Source organism: Cyprinus carpio, chromosome B10, assembly GCF_018340385.1.
Source record: "Cyprinus carpio isolate SPL01 chromosome B10, ASM1834038v1, whole genome shotgun sequence".
Lineage (NCBI taxonomy): Eukaryota > Metazoa > Chordata > Actinopteri > Cypriniformes > Cyprinidae > Cyprinus > Cyprinus carpio.
In genome coordinates, this window is record NC_056606.1 from 15,630,032 (window position 1) to 15,649,871 (window position 19,840).

At 37.1% G+C, this 19,840-nt stretch overlaps 1 protein-coding gene across 1 annotated transcript in view; it reads right to left on the reverse strand.

The window, feature by feature from the left end:
- Positions 1-302: 302 nt before the first annotated feature.
- The window catches only part of uvrag (UV radiation resistance associated gene), a 98,545-nt gene continuing 79,007 nt past the window's right edge, over positions 303-19,840 (reverse strand). The window contains exons 14-15 of the mRNA XM_042732801.1: positions 9,659-9,750; positions 303-1,265 (exon numbers count right to left, since the gene is read on the reverse strand). Coding sequence (XP_042588735.1) covers positions 548-1,265; positions 9,659-9,750 — 810 coding nt within the window. The 3' untranslated portion in view covers positions 303-547. The remainder of the gene's footprint in view (positions 1,266-9,658; positions 9,751-19,840) is intronic.

Sequence of the window (19,840 nt, forward strand, 5' to 3'; positions counted from 1 at the left end):
TGAACAGCAGTAAAATTATACAAATAATATTTATTGCTGTCATAATTTCTTTGCTTTCAAATATCAAATGAATCACACAAATGGTGATTTTCACTTAAAGTTGCATCCTTAAAACATTGGATGGATCCTTTTATTGTATGGACCAAACCAGTTCTTCTAAATATATTTTTTCATGTTCCACAGAAGAAGGAAAGTCATACAACGACATGAGGGAGAGTAAATAATAACACAATTTTCATTTTTAGGTGGAATATCCCATTAAGACTGCACATCCATATACTCAGAAAGACGTCCAGCACGCATTTCAACCAAACATTCTCTTTATTTCACTTTAAAGGATTATAGAAATGCTTTGAGAAGTGCAAATCGGTCAATATTCCAGATTTTCCTAATAATTTTTAATAATTATTATAACAATATTAATTATAATATATTTCTTTATGTAATGTCTATACTTGTTGCAGTCAGGGTGAAATATTACGCAGGCTCAACTTGGACGCCAGTCACCCTCTGACCCGTTTCTCCAGCCCCACGTCCAATATCCCAGTCATTTTTCGGAGTTCTTCCGAGGCCGTCGGAAGCTTGACATGTTTTCTAGTGCATAGATGCGTCGCGAAACCTCTTCGATCCCAGCGGCGTCAAATTCTCCCAAAACCTGTTCGTCACACTCAACCGCAATTGCGTGCTCCACAGGGATACATGGGTAATCATCCAGTCTGGCGCCACCTCCCAATCCCAACCCTAAACCCATTCCCAATCCCAGCCCTGTGGCTTCAGTGCCCATAATTTCCTCAGCCTGCTCCACAGAGCAGCAAAGTTCGGCTGTGCCCGCAACACCCAAACCTATACCCTCGCTGGGCACGGCCGAGCCATTCATGGCTCCTGGGTGCTGATGGACAGAGTCAGATGGTAATGTACTGGCTATGTCTGTTAGTATTTCAAGAGGCTTCTCCGTATGTGCCTCGGACACAGTCTCTCCATCCCCATGTGTATCCACAGTCTCACCTACTTCAGTGCTCACTATCTCTGTGGACGGCGCTGATGGGACTTCTGGAGTCATCATGGGATCAGGTTGAGTCATGGCCGTGTTGTAACTAGGCGGAGGGGTTTGGTATTTCTGTTTATCCGCATCTGAGCCAGTCTGCTTCCGGACATCCCGTTCAGGGGAGCTGGAGAGGGTCGGAAAGCCCACTTCGGATGCAGTGGAAACGCTGAGGTGAGACTTTAGAGGGACAGGGATGGACATGGAAACATGGTGCCTGTCACTGAAAGAGAAAAACAAAGAAATAGGCAAATGGTTATGATTTTCAATCACATCGCTTTAGAATCGGGAGAGCAAGAAGTCGAGGGATGGGAAAGAAATTTGAGAGTGTGAAGATGCTGATGTCAATGGAGCTCTTTGTTGCTGATGGATCATCTCATAATTCATATACACACAACGAGAGCCTGGGAGAGCTCAGCCAGAGTCTCTGATCCTCAACCTCACACACCCACTCAAACAAATACACTCGCACCCCCCTAAAACACACACAGCTGTTGGACTACATACATCATCTGAAATATGACATCTAGAAAGTAAAACAATTGTATAGGATTCGTCATCCTTAACCAGGAGCTTTCATGGAAAGCTGAAACAAGCTGCAAACTTATAAAACTATCACCATGAAAAAACAGTCAGGTTATTTTAGATTACGAAAAAAAAAACAGCAAGTCAAACTCAATTTAAAATATTCCTTAGAATATTTAAAGTTAGCTAGGATGCAATAAATATATCAAAATTGACAGTAAATAGTTATTAAATGCTGTTCTTTTGAACAAAGTATAACATTTTAAGATAAGAAATGTTTTATTTATTCAGAAATGTTTCTGAGCAAATCGACTCAAAAACTGGAGTAATGATGCTGAAAATTCAGTTTTGCATCACAGGAATGAATAACATTTGAAAAATATTAAGATAGAAAGCACATATGAGACCCTGGACCACAAAACCAGTCTTAAGTGTCAATTTTTCGAAATTGAGATTTATACAACATCTGAAAACTGAATTAATACGCTTTCCATTGATGTATGGTTTATTAGGATCAGACAATATTTGGCCGAGATACAACTATTTGAATATCTGGAATCTGAGGGTGAAAAAAAAAAATCAAAATACTGAGAAAATCCCCTTTGAAATTTTCCAAATGAATTCTTAGCAATGCATATAACTAACCAGAAATTAAGTTTTGATATATTTACTGTAGGAAATTTACAAAATATCTTCATGGAACATAATCTTTACTTAATATCCTAATGATTTTTGGCATAAAAGAAAAATTGATAATTTTGACCCATAAACACGCCCATGTTCTTTTGGCTATTGCTTAAAATATACCTCAGCGACTTAAGACTGGTTTTGTGGTCCAGGGTCACATATTTTAAATTGTAATAATATTTCACAATATTAATGTTTATACTGAATTTTTGAACAAATAAATGCGGGTAAGTATAAGTTTATTTTAAAACATTATTTTTTTTTAAATGTAAAATAAATTGTAATTAAAGATTCCCTATTCAAAGTATTTTTTTATCCATGCACGAGATGTTACTGTTAACTCCTTACACTTACATAAAATGTACAGAATACTGTATCCCACAATGCAATGTATTTTACTCGACTTTCCATTTCCATGTGAGAAATAAACAGGAATGAATGTAAGCCACAATTATAATATCAACAATGATATTTGTTCGGTAAAACTGGATTTAAAATGTTTTAAAAACTGCTTTATTTCTGAGACGTGAAATTGTAACATTTTTATGAGGTATTGTGTCAATAATATTGCATACTACTGTCTGAAATGTTTATGGTAGTGTTAGTTTTTTTGTTTATAGTAAATGGTATACAGAGTACTGTACACAATATAAGCTATGGTCCATATGTTTTTGTGCCTTCAACACAGCAGTGAGTATATCCACTCAAAGTCATACAGTATGTGTACATACAGTATAATTCCTGTGTGTCTGGACAGGCTGCATTGCTACATAGCAGCTTTAATGCTGTCCGACCGCAGCAATGAATTTCATTACAAAGAATAAGCAAAGAAACATGCTCCCAAATTCCTCATCAGTTCACTGAAAACAAACATCTAATGGTGGGCCATAGCGTGGCGTGTACTGTATATTCGATTTCCCAAATGATTCTTCTTGCGCTCAGACCGTTCGGCACGTAATTAGATCCAGTTTTCAGATGTGAAATTGGGAGAGACGTTCCAAATGAAATGTTCCTGTGAGCAAAACCATAGCATTTCAAAACAGCAGTCAGATGTATCTGCAAAGCATTAGGGTGGCGTTCAAAATTGTGTCGTCTACGGTTGACTAATGACGACCTCTGATTGTAGAAATTAGTCCCATCTCTCAGACTAATATTCTTTATTGTGCTGTATGATTACGGATAAAAAAAATCGTTATTTTAAAATGTGTTATCAGCCCTAAAATAGTCTAAAGCCACATACACCAACTTATGCATGTGTTATGTAGATATGTAAAACATATGGGTTCCATCTAGCCAAGTGTTTAGATGGCATACCCATAGCAGGGAAAAATAAAGCATTTTTTGTTTGGAACAGGAGGCTATTTGTTACACTGTGCTTCCCCTTATAAATGAGTTCCTCTAAACATGTGTCAAACCGCAACCCTTAATCAAGAGCAAGGGGCCGGTGTGTGCTGGTAGATGGCGCAGGGCTCAAGCGCGCCTGTGCGACGGAGTCAGGAGAGAAGAAGAGGGGGCTATTTGCGCTCAAGCATGCCAGACTGATCTCCCAGAACGGTCATAATATTTTTCATGCAGCACATTTTCTCTGTTGGACTTAAACTTGGCTTTTAATGTTGGCCAATCAGGTTGTCCTCACCCCTCCCTCCAAGAGCACAGCTTTGGCAGGGATAGGGAACGTATCTCGGGACGTCCTGTGTGGGGATGGGTGGTGGTGGTCCGGGAGCGAACCGGAGGGGCTCCGGAAGAATAACGGCGGCAGAGGTGTGTATTCTTGTGAAACGGACTCTGGAACAAGAAACAGACTCAAAGTAACCAGGAGGAATTCGGGAAACCACAAATTCTCCACGGTTGAGCAAAAAGCAAAAATAAACGCAGGATGACGTTAAAGATAGTTTGAATAATGTTTGCTTAAGACCTTACACCTCTCCTATGGACACGGATATACTTAAATATATTAACAGCCCTGGAAATGTTTGCATAATGGCATACTAACAAATACATGCAGACATATATATTTATAATCATTAAATATAAAAACAAATATAAAACAATTAAATAAATAAAAAAATAATCATGATAAAAATATGATTTTATTATAGAATAATACATAATTGTCAATTATTATACTTGGCAATTATGTAATTACAGTATAATAATACTATTTACAATTACTATAATTGACAATTATATACACAATACAGTACAATAATATAATTGTAAATATAATTGTCAATTATTTCCCTTGATATTGTAATCAAAATGAGTAAAGTCAATAGCTTTGTGGGCAGTGCGCCAACATATAACACCACTGCACTACGGGTGTCCCAAGTTCGAATCCGACTTGAGGACCTTTCTCAATCCCACCCCCTATCTCTCTCCCACTTCACTTCCTGTCAGTTCTGATCTGTCCCGTCATAATAAAGGCAAAAAAAATGCCAAAAAATAAAACAAAATTCAATTAACAGAATTTACATTTTGCAAGTTACATTGCTGCAAGTTAGCTGAGCATGTGTTCCCTAGTTCGTTTGAGGATAAGACTAGGAAAATGAAATATGACATTTTCCGTTGTTGTTTTTGGATCCAAGAAACTGAGAGAAGCATCTTTTTCAGATTATCGGAGGGCTGGCCTGCATTCGCAACAATGCTTGTGTGCTAATTTACCTATTGACATAAAAATGCATTGTTTATGGGGATGACAAATTGTTTCCTGTATTCCCTTTCTGGATGTGTACCAGTAATAATGCTTCAAAGCCTCACACTGTTTGTTCCCACTGACAACCTTCATAAAAAAGTACAATGATAAGAATGATCACAACATGTGGGACCATTTCCGGCACTTAAGGGCAAGTGGCAAATAATGTCAAAGTTCTCACTGTAACCAGGGTTCTTTAATCGGAATGTTTTTTTGGCGGGATGACTGCGTTAAGAATAAAGGAACATTGGAGGAATGCTGATGGAATTTTGGAGGAACATTCCACCAGATGTGAGCACAAACACCTATCAGTATGTTATCCACAGAGACAGCTTCATCCCACTGTGCAAATCTATCTGGACAGTTCCAAGAGTTCCTCGCTCTGATTCAATACATATAAAATATATATTTCAGAGTGTACTTTGTATATAATTTATGCTGCATTTGGAACACCTGTGTTTCTTTGTGTTTACATGTTTTTAAGAAACCAACCAAGAATAGATTACTTACAGTTGTCTTTGCACATTAAACTGGCATAAGAGAAGGTACTTTAACATCAAAAGGACCTTTATTTCTAAGTGTACCCAGGATTAAGGAATTACTATATGGGTGGACATCCAAAAACATTGTTTGTTATTAATCAGGCCTTCCTTCAAGCTGTTTGACAGCAATTTATATACTGGATTAGCAAAAGCTATATAATAAAATAGTTGCCTGATGAATCATGTTTCCAAAGAGATGGAAAAGAATCCACCTGAATCTTTCCCAATATGGTGCCAAGTTACAGAACTTACTGTAGATGGGTAGAGCTTGGAAATTTGTGCCAGCGATATAGGCTAAACTTGGTGGGCGGGTTTAGATTTAAACAAAACCAGTGAAAAAACAAGAAATGTTGAAATAAATGATATAAAGATGAAGATTTATAGTTTGTTAGTGTTGCACTTTCACCAGGGTTCCAAGGGATTCTTAAGAACTTCCAACCCCACCCTAGAGTTTCCATCCTGGGGTGTTAAGTCTCATCAGTCCCTAAACTTCCATGTCTTTACCTGCTCTCAAGAGCTCCACGGTGGGGCTGCAGGACCTCTAAAACGCTGCTAGAGTCCTGTGCCATAAATAAGAGAATGTTTTGGTTTGAACTCGGCAGGACACATCATTAACACAGCGGCACCATGTCTTGCACCCCCTGTCTGCCTTTCACCATCTTCACTCTCTGTTTTTTCTTAGACTCCATCCATTGCTCTAAACTGTGACTTTTTCTCTCATCATTTTGCTCTTCTTCCACATTTGGCGTCTCAGACTGTTTCCGCTCCAACTGGACTGACGTGCAGAGGAAACCGCCAGAATGCATGAGAGTGATTATGGCTCCAGATGAAGGCAGCGAAGAATGAATCTAACTGCCAATCAGTGTTTGAATGGGAAAAAGCAACAGGATGGTGAAAGGCTCAGAGATGTGAGATAAGCTTGTTCTGTGTTGAGTTTGTTCGACAGGACTCTGCCATGTTAACATTTTAATCACAGCACCCACTGAAAACTTCACAGATCTGAAACGTCTGCCATTTGCAAAGCCCTATATTTTTTCCTCTAAGTCAGCGCACAAAACGCCAGCTTCACAAATTCTGCATGGGCTTTGTAACAAACAAAACCAAGATTCTGAGGGACAGAAGTTCAGATTGGTCAATATGTTGTACTGCTGTTTTCTATCCAAGTTGTGTTTGGGATCAGCATTGTTAACATCAGACATCCCAAACCAAAAGTGCATAATTTTAATGTGTTTTAAATTCTATCTTCTAAACAAGCTCTGGAATTTTAGGAACTTTGAGTAACTGATGCATTTTATTTTATTTTGATTATGAACTCAGAATGTTTCCCCTAGTTTCAGTCCAACTTCAAGTGGAGTTTAACTTAATTTTTCCAAATATGAAGTTGGAAATTCTAACTTTTCGATTTTTGGAAGGCAGCATTAAGGTCCTAGATAACATCTTAGGCCCCGTTTACACTAGTGCATTTTCGTTTTTAGTTTTCGTTTAAAATGGTTTTGTTTTTAATATAATTTGCATTACTTTTGCGTTTTCGACCCTCGAAAACTGAGACTTTTGAAAACGCTGCAGACCCCGTTTTAGTTTGAAAACTCTGGGGTTGCGTTTCAGTGTAAACGGGCCAAAACGGAGACTTTTGAAAATGATGGTGTGGCTTCCCACATTCGCTCTGCGTATCCTTGACGACCGTGTAAACAATAACATCATGTGCATTGTTTTACCCATAGATGTATAGGTAGATTCCCCATTTGATCGCTCCAAGCACGTAGACACGTCCGCGATCTAAATAATAGGGAATCTACCTATTCATATCTATGGCTGTACCTGCATGAATGGCCACGTGACATGCGTTTTAGGTTGTGTAGTGTAAACAGAGATCGTTTCTGAAACGCAGCAGAAACGGCAGTGCAGACAAGGATCGTTTTCATTCTACAACGCCGTTTTAAAATGAAAACGCACTAGTGTAAACGGGGCCTTAAAAGGCCAGTAGGCTAAGTGATTGACAACCAGATAGACAATTTGAACCTCGATTTTTTTCTCTCACAACCCAATTTACTTACAATCAAAATAAATATGCCAAAAATGGTTGGTAGTCTCTGTGCTAACCAATAATGATGTAATGGAAATTATGACTTGGCAACTCAATTTGTGTATTCCTGAAACAATTCTAAAAAACTTGGAACCAGGTAGTTTTCCCATGAAAAAAGTTCTTTACTTTATCGTCCAGTCAGTAAATCGAGCTTAAACACATGCTGAGTCCAGCGGTCTGAGCCAACGGTTCTGCTAAACGATCAAACATTAATAACCCCTGTTCAGAAATTTGGTCGTAAGACATGCAAAAGTCCTGAACACCCAAAGCAGATGGCGAAACTGTGTGTTTTCAGACCCTGTCAACTCTTAAAACTAATTTGAACAGATCAAACCATTTCATTATGCCGGTCTCGAAAACTCTGCCATCTCCCTTTCCTATATAAACGTCTGTTGGGATTAAAGAAGAAGGGCAAAATAAATCTCTATATTTTCTCAACATGTGCTCCTCTGAATCTGCACAATGACGGCACAGGTTCCCATGGTACACCTGTGCAGCGTTCCCACTTCTTCATGTGCTTTCTCTGGTATTCCCGTCCCCTTCTTTTCCCCTCTAAGGAACTCCCGCAGCTGCCCTGATGCAGATTTTTATGCGCCGATAATTCACATCGCTGGCCCCTGCCCTGGAAACATTATCTAAACTGAGAGGGGAGGGAGTGTAGGAGAGGAAGTGAATGCAAGAGTAATAAAAGCAGTCTGCAACAAACGGAAAATAAAAAAAAATCCATTTACTCTATATTTCACATTTCAGCTCTGGATTTGGAACAAGAGAGTTGCTTCCTGCGCTGGAGAATGAGTCTAGAACTCCTGTTTGAGTCTACGCTAGCAGGTATATAACATAACTTGACTGTAGGCGGGTCTCATAGTGCTGTAAGTTATCATTTACGGCTGTGGGGCTGTATGAGGAAGATGTCGAAAGGAATGTTCTGCAGTTTTGTGTTTGTGTACTTCTCTCCCTGGGGGAGGAGGAAACTGCTCTTTTACGGTTCTAACCATACCATCGAGTCAACACGACCACCCTCCGGGTCTGTTTAGCCATGCTGGTTCGCCGGACTTCCACTTCCTCCTCTACTTCCTGCCACTCTGTACGGTTCAAGAGGTCAAAAGGTCATACTTTCATCTGTTCCATCTTAAGCATTTCCACAATCCATTAAACATTACTGGGGGGACGCTGAAGAGTTTTACTTACCCTGGCCTCCTTCATTTCAAAACACATTATTAAATTAACATTCAGATAGATGGTTTGCCTATCGTTGAACCAAGAAAGAGCCGGAGAGATCAAAAGCAGGCTTTCTTTAACCATGTTTTTGACTGCCATGGGATACAACTGGGAATTTTAACCATCACTGATGGTTAAAATATTGTCGCTTTCAAAAGTTGGCTAGATTACTACAGTGCTTTATCATAGTGCACATCACCAGACACATGATTTAGAAAGCGACTGTTTATAAATCTGTTAGTTTCTAAAATAATGCTACAATGATTTAACAATGAGAATATAATCGTACTGTAAATATAAATTATACGATTTTTACATTTTCTGAAAATAAATGTGAATAAATTTAATTTTTAGGAAAATATGATCATTCATATGCAAAAATAAAAAAATAAAGAACATTTTCTTAAAACACCTGAGTACAAATATGAAAAGAAAATATAAAAAAATATATAAATATAAATATTTAAAAATATGTACACATTTAAAATACTGCATTTGCTGTGGAAAAATATAAAAAGAAAAATATAAAATAAAATTATAAAAAATAAACATGACAATGCATATAGATATTGTAACATCTGTACATTTTATGAGAAAAAAGAATCATTAAATATGAAAAGGAACTGTGAAAATGAATATTAATTAAACCGAGAATTCTGTATAAAACAAAACAAAACAAAAAAATACATCCTTTATCCATTCTGGTTCCTAGATATGACTCAGGTCCCTAGTTCAGTGTAAGTCTATGAAATTTTTTTTTCTCCTTCTTTTTTTTTTATCATCCACCAAATAAAAAAATTCTGATCCCAATTTGAGGTATCACTCATGTCCATACCTTAGCAAATATCAATAATAATGTTAAAACTCACCATCGTACAAGTAGCCCATGCTCTAGGAAGTGCTTCAGGTTGGGTAAAGTCTGACGCAGATCTGGGGTGGAGAGCCCATGCTGATACCTCAACTGTAGAAAGAAAAACACAGAGGAAATGTATTTGTTACAAACATCATCACCTGTCTGAACGATGAGTATACAATCACTTTATGGCATCACCTGGGCATCTTGCCATCAGCTAGTGCAGCAGGTTAATTCATTACCCCACAGGTGTGCACACACACACACACACACACACACACACACACACACACACACACACACACACACACATTGCCATCAGCTTTTCCATCTTAGATAGTCTGCTTATTTGCACACACACACACACACAAACAAAAGGTTTTCCATCTGCAGATGTTTAATTTATTTAGATTTAATAAAGATGGGAACATGTAAAAAAAAAAAAATGGATTTTTAAAGAGTGAAAGCAGTCCTAAAACTGTTTAGAGACATTCACAGACTGCCCAGAACCAGACACTGTCATGACATTATAAAGTACAAGAAAAGTGATCAACTAAACCAAAATAAAATGAAATGAAATGAAATGAAATAAAATAATACAATACAATACAATACAATACAATGATGATTTAAGAATCCAGTCTAACTGGCAGTTGTTTTACGGTCTGGTTACATGATACTACGGTAGACCAGAAAGATACACCATAAAAAGTGGAGTTATCCTCACATGACAATCTCAAACATTTATAGCCTCATAAACTACTGGCCTGAGTAAAAAAAAAAAAAAAAGGTCTGTGGCATACCACAACACCTATTTCTACTGCTTTAGACTCTTTTTAAAGGGAAAAACAAGGGGGAGAGATGTTCAGAAGAGACATATTGACAGAATGGGAAAATGAGTAAGACAAGGGGAGGCTGTGTCAAAGAAAATATGAGACTGATCTACGTGATCGAAGACCCAACAAGCTTGAACGTTTTATTTCCCCCTCTTGTACAATTGTTCAGTCTAATACATTGGCCATCAATGCTCTCTGACATGTTAACACCAACACACACCTACAATAATACAGCATGTGTGTATGTACAGATGGAGATGGGATGTGGGAGGGGGAAAAGACAAAGATAAGAAAAAGGAAGTGTGAGAAAAATGGCACACATCTGGAATGAATGAAAAACGGGAGGAAAAAAACATGCACACACTACTCTTCCCAAAAAGCAGGATTTTTGAGAAAAATGGCACACATCTGGAATGAATGAAAAACGGGAGGAAAAAAACATGCACATGCACTTCTTGCTCTCCTCAAGAAAAAATTTATCAGTATTCTCAGAAAAACTGAGCACCCCCTTTAGGCTTGGAGGTAAAATGTAAAAATAACTCAAGGGGAACTAATGTATCAAGGACACTCCCTGACAAACATCTGGTTTATCTGGCTGTATGGCAGCACCCTCCGCATGTCTTCATAAAACCTGATCAATCATAATAACACCATAGTGACAGATGATCTGCATGTGATTTCAATTACAACTGATACTGCTGCCACTATGGCACTCCTACAGGCCAAGAATTCAATAGGGATATGAGGGGAGAGAGAAAATGAGAGACGGAAATACTCTGGAAAAGGGATTAGGTTATAACTAATGACAAAATGGAGCAAAAGCCATTTCCTTTAGGTGGTTCACTAGTGATCTGCTACAGACAAAAAAAAACAAAAAAAAGATTCTTTAGCTCACCTGTAAAACTATATAAAAAAATAGTTGCTGCTAATAGAGATAAGAACAAACAAAACAAAGCATATTAACTTCTTGGATCCCGTTTCAACCTACCAAAACCGAATAAGTTTTAAAATAGACACAGCAAGATGTGTGCGTCTGTTAACTTTACTGGGGGACAAAATAAAATATATAAAATTTTATAATAAGTATATAAATAAAAAATCCTATATGTAATTTAAATTAATTCTATTTTATAGAGATTTTATTCTTAAATGTTTTTACAATATTTCAATTATTATTTTTTCTTTTAGAAATAAAGACTTTTACATCTCATTTACATATCGACCAATGCAATAAAAAAAAATTCAGCGCAAATTAGCAGAGCCGATGCTCATCAGGTGCGGGTGATCTACTAATGATGACAGAGGTGCAAAATAGTTTAAGACTTTTTTTGGGAGTTAAATAATGGTGCAAAGACCAGTAATTTAATGAGCGCAAACGTTAGTAAATTGCATTGCGGGATTCATTTTAATATTCTCCTCCCATGAATTTTGCGTCTGAAAGGGAAACTCCTACAAATGCATATTCAATAAGGTCAAGTGCAAAAATAACTGTGTCCATGCATTTTCAGTGTTAATTCTTCACTGCGCATCTTTAGTAAATCCTGACAGAACTATTTTAATGCCAAAAGATGGTTCGTGCTGGTGCAAGCTGTTAGTAAATCTGGCCCTTAATCTTTACCCTCATAAAGGTCTTAGGTTAATGGTTAAATAAATAAAAAATAATAATGATAAAATAAAATCTCTAAACTAAACTTAATTTAAAAACTAAATGCTACAAGTAACCTAATGTACAGTATGATTTTTTTTTTTTTTACTAAAAATCACATTCAACAGTGTTTACATCAAAAAGTAAAAATAGGGGAAATGTACAATTGAATATAAAATATCAAAAGATAGACATTTGGTATCAATCAATATGATTAAGAAATATATAAATTTAGCCAATATGTTACCAATACAAAGTTTATATATTGTAGTGTTAGTTTGCAGTATAACATCATTTCGATACCCAAATCTTTGTATTCACTGTACTATTTCTGTTTGCCTCCCTAGAGCAGTTTGACATCACTGAGCATGTGTAGTTTCTTTTCAATAAAGGACCCCTGGGATCTACCTTTTGTTTCTTTATAGAGGGCACTGCTCCAAATTTCCACTGGTGATGACATGGTCAATTCCACACAAAACTAACAGCCTTATTCATTCATGGATAAAAGTACACCACTGGCTTTGACCAGATGACCATGTGCTGGGATCCGCATGTGGACCAAAAGGAAAAAGGACTTTGGAAGTATGTGCCAACAGCAACAGCATTCCGTATTAGAATCAGAACGGGATGCATCACTTATGCCTGGATAACTGCCTAAAACCATATTTGCTCAGTGTTTCTCTGACAAAGATACTGATTAGATTAAAACCAAAAGTCAGTGAGAGTTTCCAGAAAAGTGAAACTGAAAATGAAGTAGGACGGACATGGTTGAACAGCCAAACAAACAATCCAATCCGACCCCCTCGTAAAGCGGTGACTCTGCGTGAATGTTTTTACGATCCGTCTCTAATGCTGGGAAACCTGGCTTTTGCTTTGTGGTGAAGAAGACGATCATTATCAGTTTGTCTGATGAGATTCCCCGATGAGTAGTCTATCGGTCTGTTCCAAAACCTGAGAAATGCTAGCTTTGCAGGCAGAAGATACTGTATTTTGGAGAAATTTTAACACAGCTAGTATTTCCAGATAAATAGTGTTTCCAGAACGCAATGCATAAGCTCTAAAATGCGGAATGGAAATATTTGCTCAAAATAAAATAAGTTAAAATAGTTTTTTCTAAATAAAAATGTATTATTCTTCCCAATATTTGTGAGTACTAAACTAGTACTAAACTACTTTTATGCTTATTAGCGTATCACACCGCTTAGCAAAATGCAAATATAAAACTACTGAATCAGTTTTGTTGAGTCTTCAATGAAAAACACTATTTATGTGGCATGAGAATTCCGGTTATAATGCTCCCTTAGTAGGCAGCATAATGTGCACTAGGTTTTTGGAACAGAGCTATTGTAAAAAGATTTTAATCACATATTTTTTATCAGTACTTTTCAAAATGGAATTAAATTTACATTATTCAAAAGTTTGGGGTCAAGATTTTTTTCTTGCATTAAATTGCATTTTTTTTCTTGCATTAAATTGACCAAAAGTCACAGCAAATATGTTATAATGTTATGAATTTCTATTTCAAATAAATGCTGTTCTTGTGAAAAAAATTATCTCTGCTTCCACAAAAAAAAAATACAGCAGTCCAACTGTTTTTAACACTGATTAAAAAAATAATTTAAAATAAAAACAAAAAACATTTTTGAGCACCAAATCATCAAATTAGAATGATTTCTGAAGGATCATGTGACACTGAAAACTGGAGTAATGGCTGCAAAAAATTCAGCTTTGCCATCACAGGAATAAATTACACTTTAAAATAAATTCACACAGAAAACAGTTATTTGAAATTACAATAATATTTCACAATATCACTGTTTTTACTCTATTTTTGATCAAATAAATGAAAGCTTGGTGAGAATAAACAAGTTCCATCAAGAACACTTAAAAAAATCTTGCCGACCCCAAACCTTTGAATGGTAGGGTATATTTGTTTCATAATCAATGTTTCTCTAACTTCATCTGCCTTCTTTGATTTATTTCACTGAGCTTGTTGCAATGCATTATTGAATCAATTTTTCTGCGAAAGATGTGTGTGGTGCTGCTTTAGTATTTAGCCAAAAGAAAATAACATAATTAGCTTGCCTTTACTTTGACTGACTTTGCATTGGGAACGGGCTCATGATGCCTCAACATACGGTCTCCGTAGGCAGCACACTAGTTTTGGAACAGAGCATTTGTGTGTGTATTCATTCAAGGATTGTAATTCTTTCAAAACTGACAACTGAAATGCAGCCAAGGGTGCTGATCCGAAACCTGATATGAAGCTCAAGGAAGAGCGGAATGATGACATCATTGGATCGAAAGGGGCACAATCGCAATTGTTTCGACAGTAGGGTTGCGTCAGTGTGTGTGTTCTAGAGTACCATTGTAAGTGCCTCCTCCATCTGCACGCCAACCCTTCTCATATCACGTAAACAACAAAATCCCTTTTATTCACGCATATACGAGCATATAAACAGACAAAAGGCAAGATATGTCTTACACCGTAAAACCTCAAGTAGCATGTCAATAATTCAACTAGTAGTCATTAAAAATCACCCACCCACTCCCTGGGGCAGGTTGCCCCTACAAAGCAATGCATTATGGGAAGAAATCTGCTCCTGCAATCTTGCAAGTCAAAGGCATTTGGCATGCACATTTGATTTCATTACTGCCTTTGTTCATCCTTACAATTTTTGCTACATGTGTTTAAGAGCCGAGCACATCTGGCCCGCGAGCCCCTCGCTGGCGTGCTGCATGACGGAGGTATGCGCGCTCCTCTTTCCCTTGTGTGCTTTGCATTACGCCGTAGCTTGAGTTGCAGCGTTTGTGAATTGCTTTTGGCAAAGAGTGCTGGGATAGATTATCGTATAAACTTGGACATAAAGTATTTTTTAAGCAAACAACTGCCCTTTCTCCCTCCCTGAGCTCGAGGACAAACAAATAAATATCCAGCCCACTGAAAATGTGCCATCGGCGAAGACAGAAGGAACGTCCCGGGGAACTTGGAAGCGCACGGATCGGCACGTCGGTCTTAATTAAAAGAGACAGCCTGACCTGCTGACTAGTTGAAGCAACAAACAGAGCAGCGGGTGGCACGGGGTTCTCGCAAACTGAGATTTGGAAATGTGCGAAAGAAGAGAGAAACCAACACGTCAGTATATTCAGTTTCTTTTTTGCGCCGCAGACAGCTCTAAATCAGAACGGGTGTTGACAGATGCAGAGCAAAGAGAATTGTGGGTGAATAATGTGTTGTTGGTGTAACGACGGAGGTATCTGCTATGATTTAAAACCTTGGTGAGGATTTCGATAAACATCATAGCAGTGCAGGGATATGTGAAAGTAAGTGAGAGCTACTGAACTAACTTTTGAAAAGTGAATGGTATACAGGCCATTCTTCTAGTTTCTTTTTAAGTTCTTTTGGTTGTTGTTTGCTCTTCTGCTGGTTCTTGATGGTGGCATTGGACAAAAAAGTTGCGGATGCATGCTGTGTATGAATGAAAGCGATATACAGTAGGAACTCTCATCTGTGGTGTCTCCATCTTGACCCAGGTGCTCCAGACTCATACCACACATTCTCCAGACTTGACTTAAGCAAGGTTCTTGAATTTCTTCTATGGATGAGAACAGCCACATAAATGAAATGTCTAGATTGGCTGTGGATAAAAGACAGGTGGTTTTCCAAGGTGCATGGGATACCACAGCAAACGAATGGTTCTTGGTGTCCCAGAAACACAAGAAGCTCTGGAATGAGTTCGGTCATGACTTCAACATTTCTAACATACTGGTCAAACTTAATAGCATGCAAATGTGGAGCTATAGAATTTTTAAATGGCAGAAAGTTACATTTTCCAAGTTTGATGTTTTTTGTCAAAATTTTACATTAACTTAAAACTGATGAGCTACAAAACTTGAATTGCTGGAGACTGGAGACATTCTTAATTCAACATGCAAAACTAAATAATAATAATAATAATTTTATAAAAACAAATTATTACAGTGTAAAATATTTTAAGAATGACATAAAAGTAATATATATAAAAATACAAATGTATTATATTACAAAATAAAAACAAAATAATATATAAAATATATTATATATAAAACAATATACAAAAACACAAAATAATATTTAAAAATATGAAGTTAATAAAAGGTATTCATATAATGTAATAATATAATATATTTAAATAAAGAAAAAACTGCGAAAAATACAAGAAATCGAAAAGTGGACTTTTTCATTCCACTGTGTATGACAGATCCAAAATAACAAAAACATTTAACAGAAAGGAACTTCCACCTGGAATCCCAGCTGTATTTGTGTTCCATCATATGCATTAAAATTAAGAGGTTTTATTTTCCTTTTCTTTCCTATCATCCTGTTATTTTTTCCTCACTTCTGCCATGGCCAATTTACTTACATACTAACGGCTTAAAGAGGGTCTCATTTTCTGAGGCAAATTAGAATTGATGCAGGGTATGAAAACTGTGTCCCAAATGAAGCCTCTTTGTTCCATCAGAGGTTGTGTTGATGAGGGTTTTGTCATCAAAAGAGTCACAACAGTTCAATCTAAAGGGGCGCCTGGAATCTCTTGACAACACACTGAAGCAGATGATTGGGAGGGTCGGAAATCTGCAAGGCCATATCTTTTCATCAGCAGAGTATTTTTACTAACATAGATGGCTGAGCAGCAACTAGGGATCCAAACTCTAGAGATTCCTGAGATTCGGACCAACGCAGTGAGCTATTGCAGTAAATTACAATAGAAACCGAGTACTTTATGTATAAATGAAGACATTCCCTTCTTGCCCTGTTTCGTAAAAATGAGAAAATGGGGAATTGTTTCGCTGGTTGGCCGAGATCTTGCCCCCCCAAGGGATGGTAATCAGGGGCCCCAGATGGTCCTCTATTAGTCTGCTTATGAGGGGCCGGCACAGGTGCTACCCTTATGTTACTCACCCAGGTCAGAGATACAAAGAGGCCAGGACCAAAGTATGGGCGTAGACTCACATAAAGACACGCAAAAATCACTCAAAGGCTGTGATGAATGAACAATTTTTGAATGTTATCAATTAGGTTTTTGCTTATGATCTAACTTCCTGTTCTCATATCATATGCAAGGTATAAAGTCCACTCTTGTTGTTTAAGAAACAAGGTCCATAAAAATGGTGTTCTAGCTCTAACCTTGAAGAGAAAGCATTTCCGAAGAGATTTCTCCAAAGATTTGACTACTTGCAGGGCCATTGCTTGCAGATTAATAGATCAGGGAGAACATTTTTGACAAGCCTTGGCTCTGACCACTCGGTATTTGCCACTCCAACTCCAACCCTGAATTTTAGGAAGTTTTGAAAGAGAGAGGCCTTCTTTAGGTTGGCCCAATGCCTGTATAATTCTGTTTGCTGGCAGTTCCTTATAGTTCAAATGTGGTACTATTCTAAATGTCGTACTGATAAGCCTTAATATAACTCATCATTATCTGGGTTACTCTGGATTCTTACTCGCTTTGCCAAAGTCATTGTGGCTCCAAGGCCAACCCGGGATCGGGAACATGCTTACATAAAATGGTACAACACAAAGGCACCATATTGTTCAGGTTATTCACAAGAAAGGTATGCATATTTTAGCTATTGGGGCTAATGCACACCCCAAGTATATGTTCCTAAGTATTTTAAGGTAAATACAACCTGGGGATGTTTGAGGTCTTGGCTTCGGTGGGGGCAAGGTTCTTGCTCTGAAACATCAAAAGAAACTCAAAGTGCACTCAAAACATTCCTCATTGCATCTGAGGCCAATATGGGAGTGTAAATATATGAACCAAAACACCCAAGCCATCAGCAAACGTCTAAGCAACAATTCTGAATTGACATTCAGGCTTGGCCACTTGTTTAACACAAAGCTTTGGCCTCGCAGTGCAGTTGAAGTCTCCAATACAAAATGAAACCGGTTTATGTAAACCACAACGACTGCTTGAAAACACATGCTAGGCACTCTGGCTGCAACGCTAACAAAATTAGCCATGAAAACTCTCAATGGAGTGTGGCCATGAAGATGCCTCTGAGCTATTCTCCATCTAGATATCTTGCCAGTTTTTAAACCGATCGAAATCTCACATATCAGATTAACATGTGGATAATATTGCCATTGCAATACGATACATACACAAAAAAAGTATAGAGATGTAATACAATTCAGAAAGAAAACGAACTGTATACAAACTAGCTGAAATTAATACATTTTACACAACATTGTGCACATATAATATAATAGAATATAAACATAAAATCTATTATATATGTAAACATATACCTAAATATTTATATAAATAGTAAAGTTTAATACAGTTGGTCAGTCAACACAATGTCCAAGTGTCTTAATTACATGCTTTAACAAGTGTTGCAATCTTTAAGCCTAGTTTCCTCGACACTGTTGACAGCTGTTGAAAAGGTCGGCAAATATGCGAACAGAACATTTTAACAAGGACTTAATATTGGATTTAGAGGGATTACACCAAAATGTGTTTTCTTGATTGACAAATAATCCCATGCCAATTCACACTACTACTATTGAGAGCCAAGGAAAACACATACGGTTAGAGGAAGGAGACATAAGGCCTTAATGTCACCTCAGGTTTCCCAGTCCTTGACCCTTATATCTCAAGCCCTCTGTAACACTTTCTACCACTTCTATTCCTTTCTTTCCAATACTTATTTTCCTTCCTCCATTCTTCCTTTCTTTCCGTCCAATCCCATAATAATAAAACACAGGTGTGGTTATACGTACCGCTCAGATTTAGCCAGATGCCAACAAGCTTAATTCAAATCATTTCCAGCTCTTGTGTTACTCAACCTTACACTTTATTGAGTATCATATGGACACGTTACAGAGACAACATATTTACATAATTACGGGAAAGGCTTACTGAGACGAATGGGAAATTTAATTTGGAGACCACCGGTAACAAGGGCCCGCTGTGTTTCCAGGCCCTCGTGAGACAGACACACACACACCAATGCCGCTGTATAACAGGACTATAATTAGACTGACACGCTTCAGATTCAGACATACGCATACTTTTCGTTCTTTCATACGATAATACAATAAAGGGTTGTCTGATAAAGGCTTTGCCAGGTGACCTCCTCACGTGGGTTTAAGGGTTTAGATGTCTGCCATTCTTAATGTGATGATATAGACTGGGCATCTACAACTACAACAGTGTAGAGTCTCAGCCACTGGTTTACAAGTCAAGTTATATGATTAGTAATTAAGAGTTTGACTGACAGGGAATTTCTGATTAACATGCAGATTTTTTTTCCTCAGTGACACAGTGACACATTATTTGTGAAAAATGATCATCAATGGCAACAGATTTTGGCAAAATACTGAAAAATATATGGGCAATGGTAACAAATTAAGACAAAATATTGAAAATACACTGTTGATGAAAAATGTGTCAAAATATATATATAAAAAAATACTGACAATGAAAAGAAAATTAGATAAACTAGAGAAACAAATTCAATGAGAACAAATTTAGACAAAATATTGAAAAAATACTTTCAATGCTCACATATTTAAACAAAATATTTAAAATCTATTGCAAATGACAACAAGTAAAATCCCTTACAAAATTCCCTTTTGTGCTCATATGCCAGAACCAAAAGTAAAACAAAAAAAATTATTAAAAAAAAAAAAAAAAAATCAATCAGTACTGATAAATAGACACAAATGCTAAAA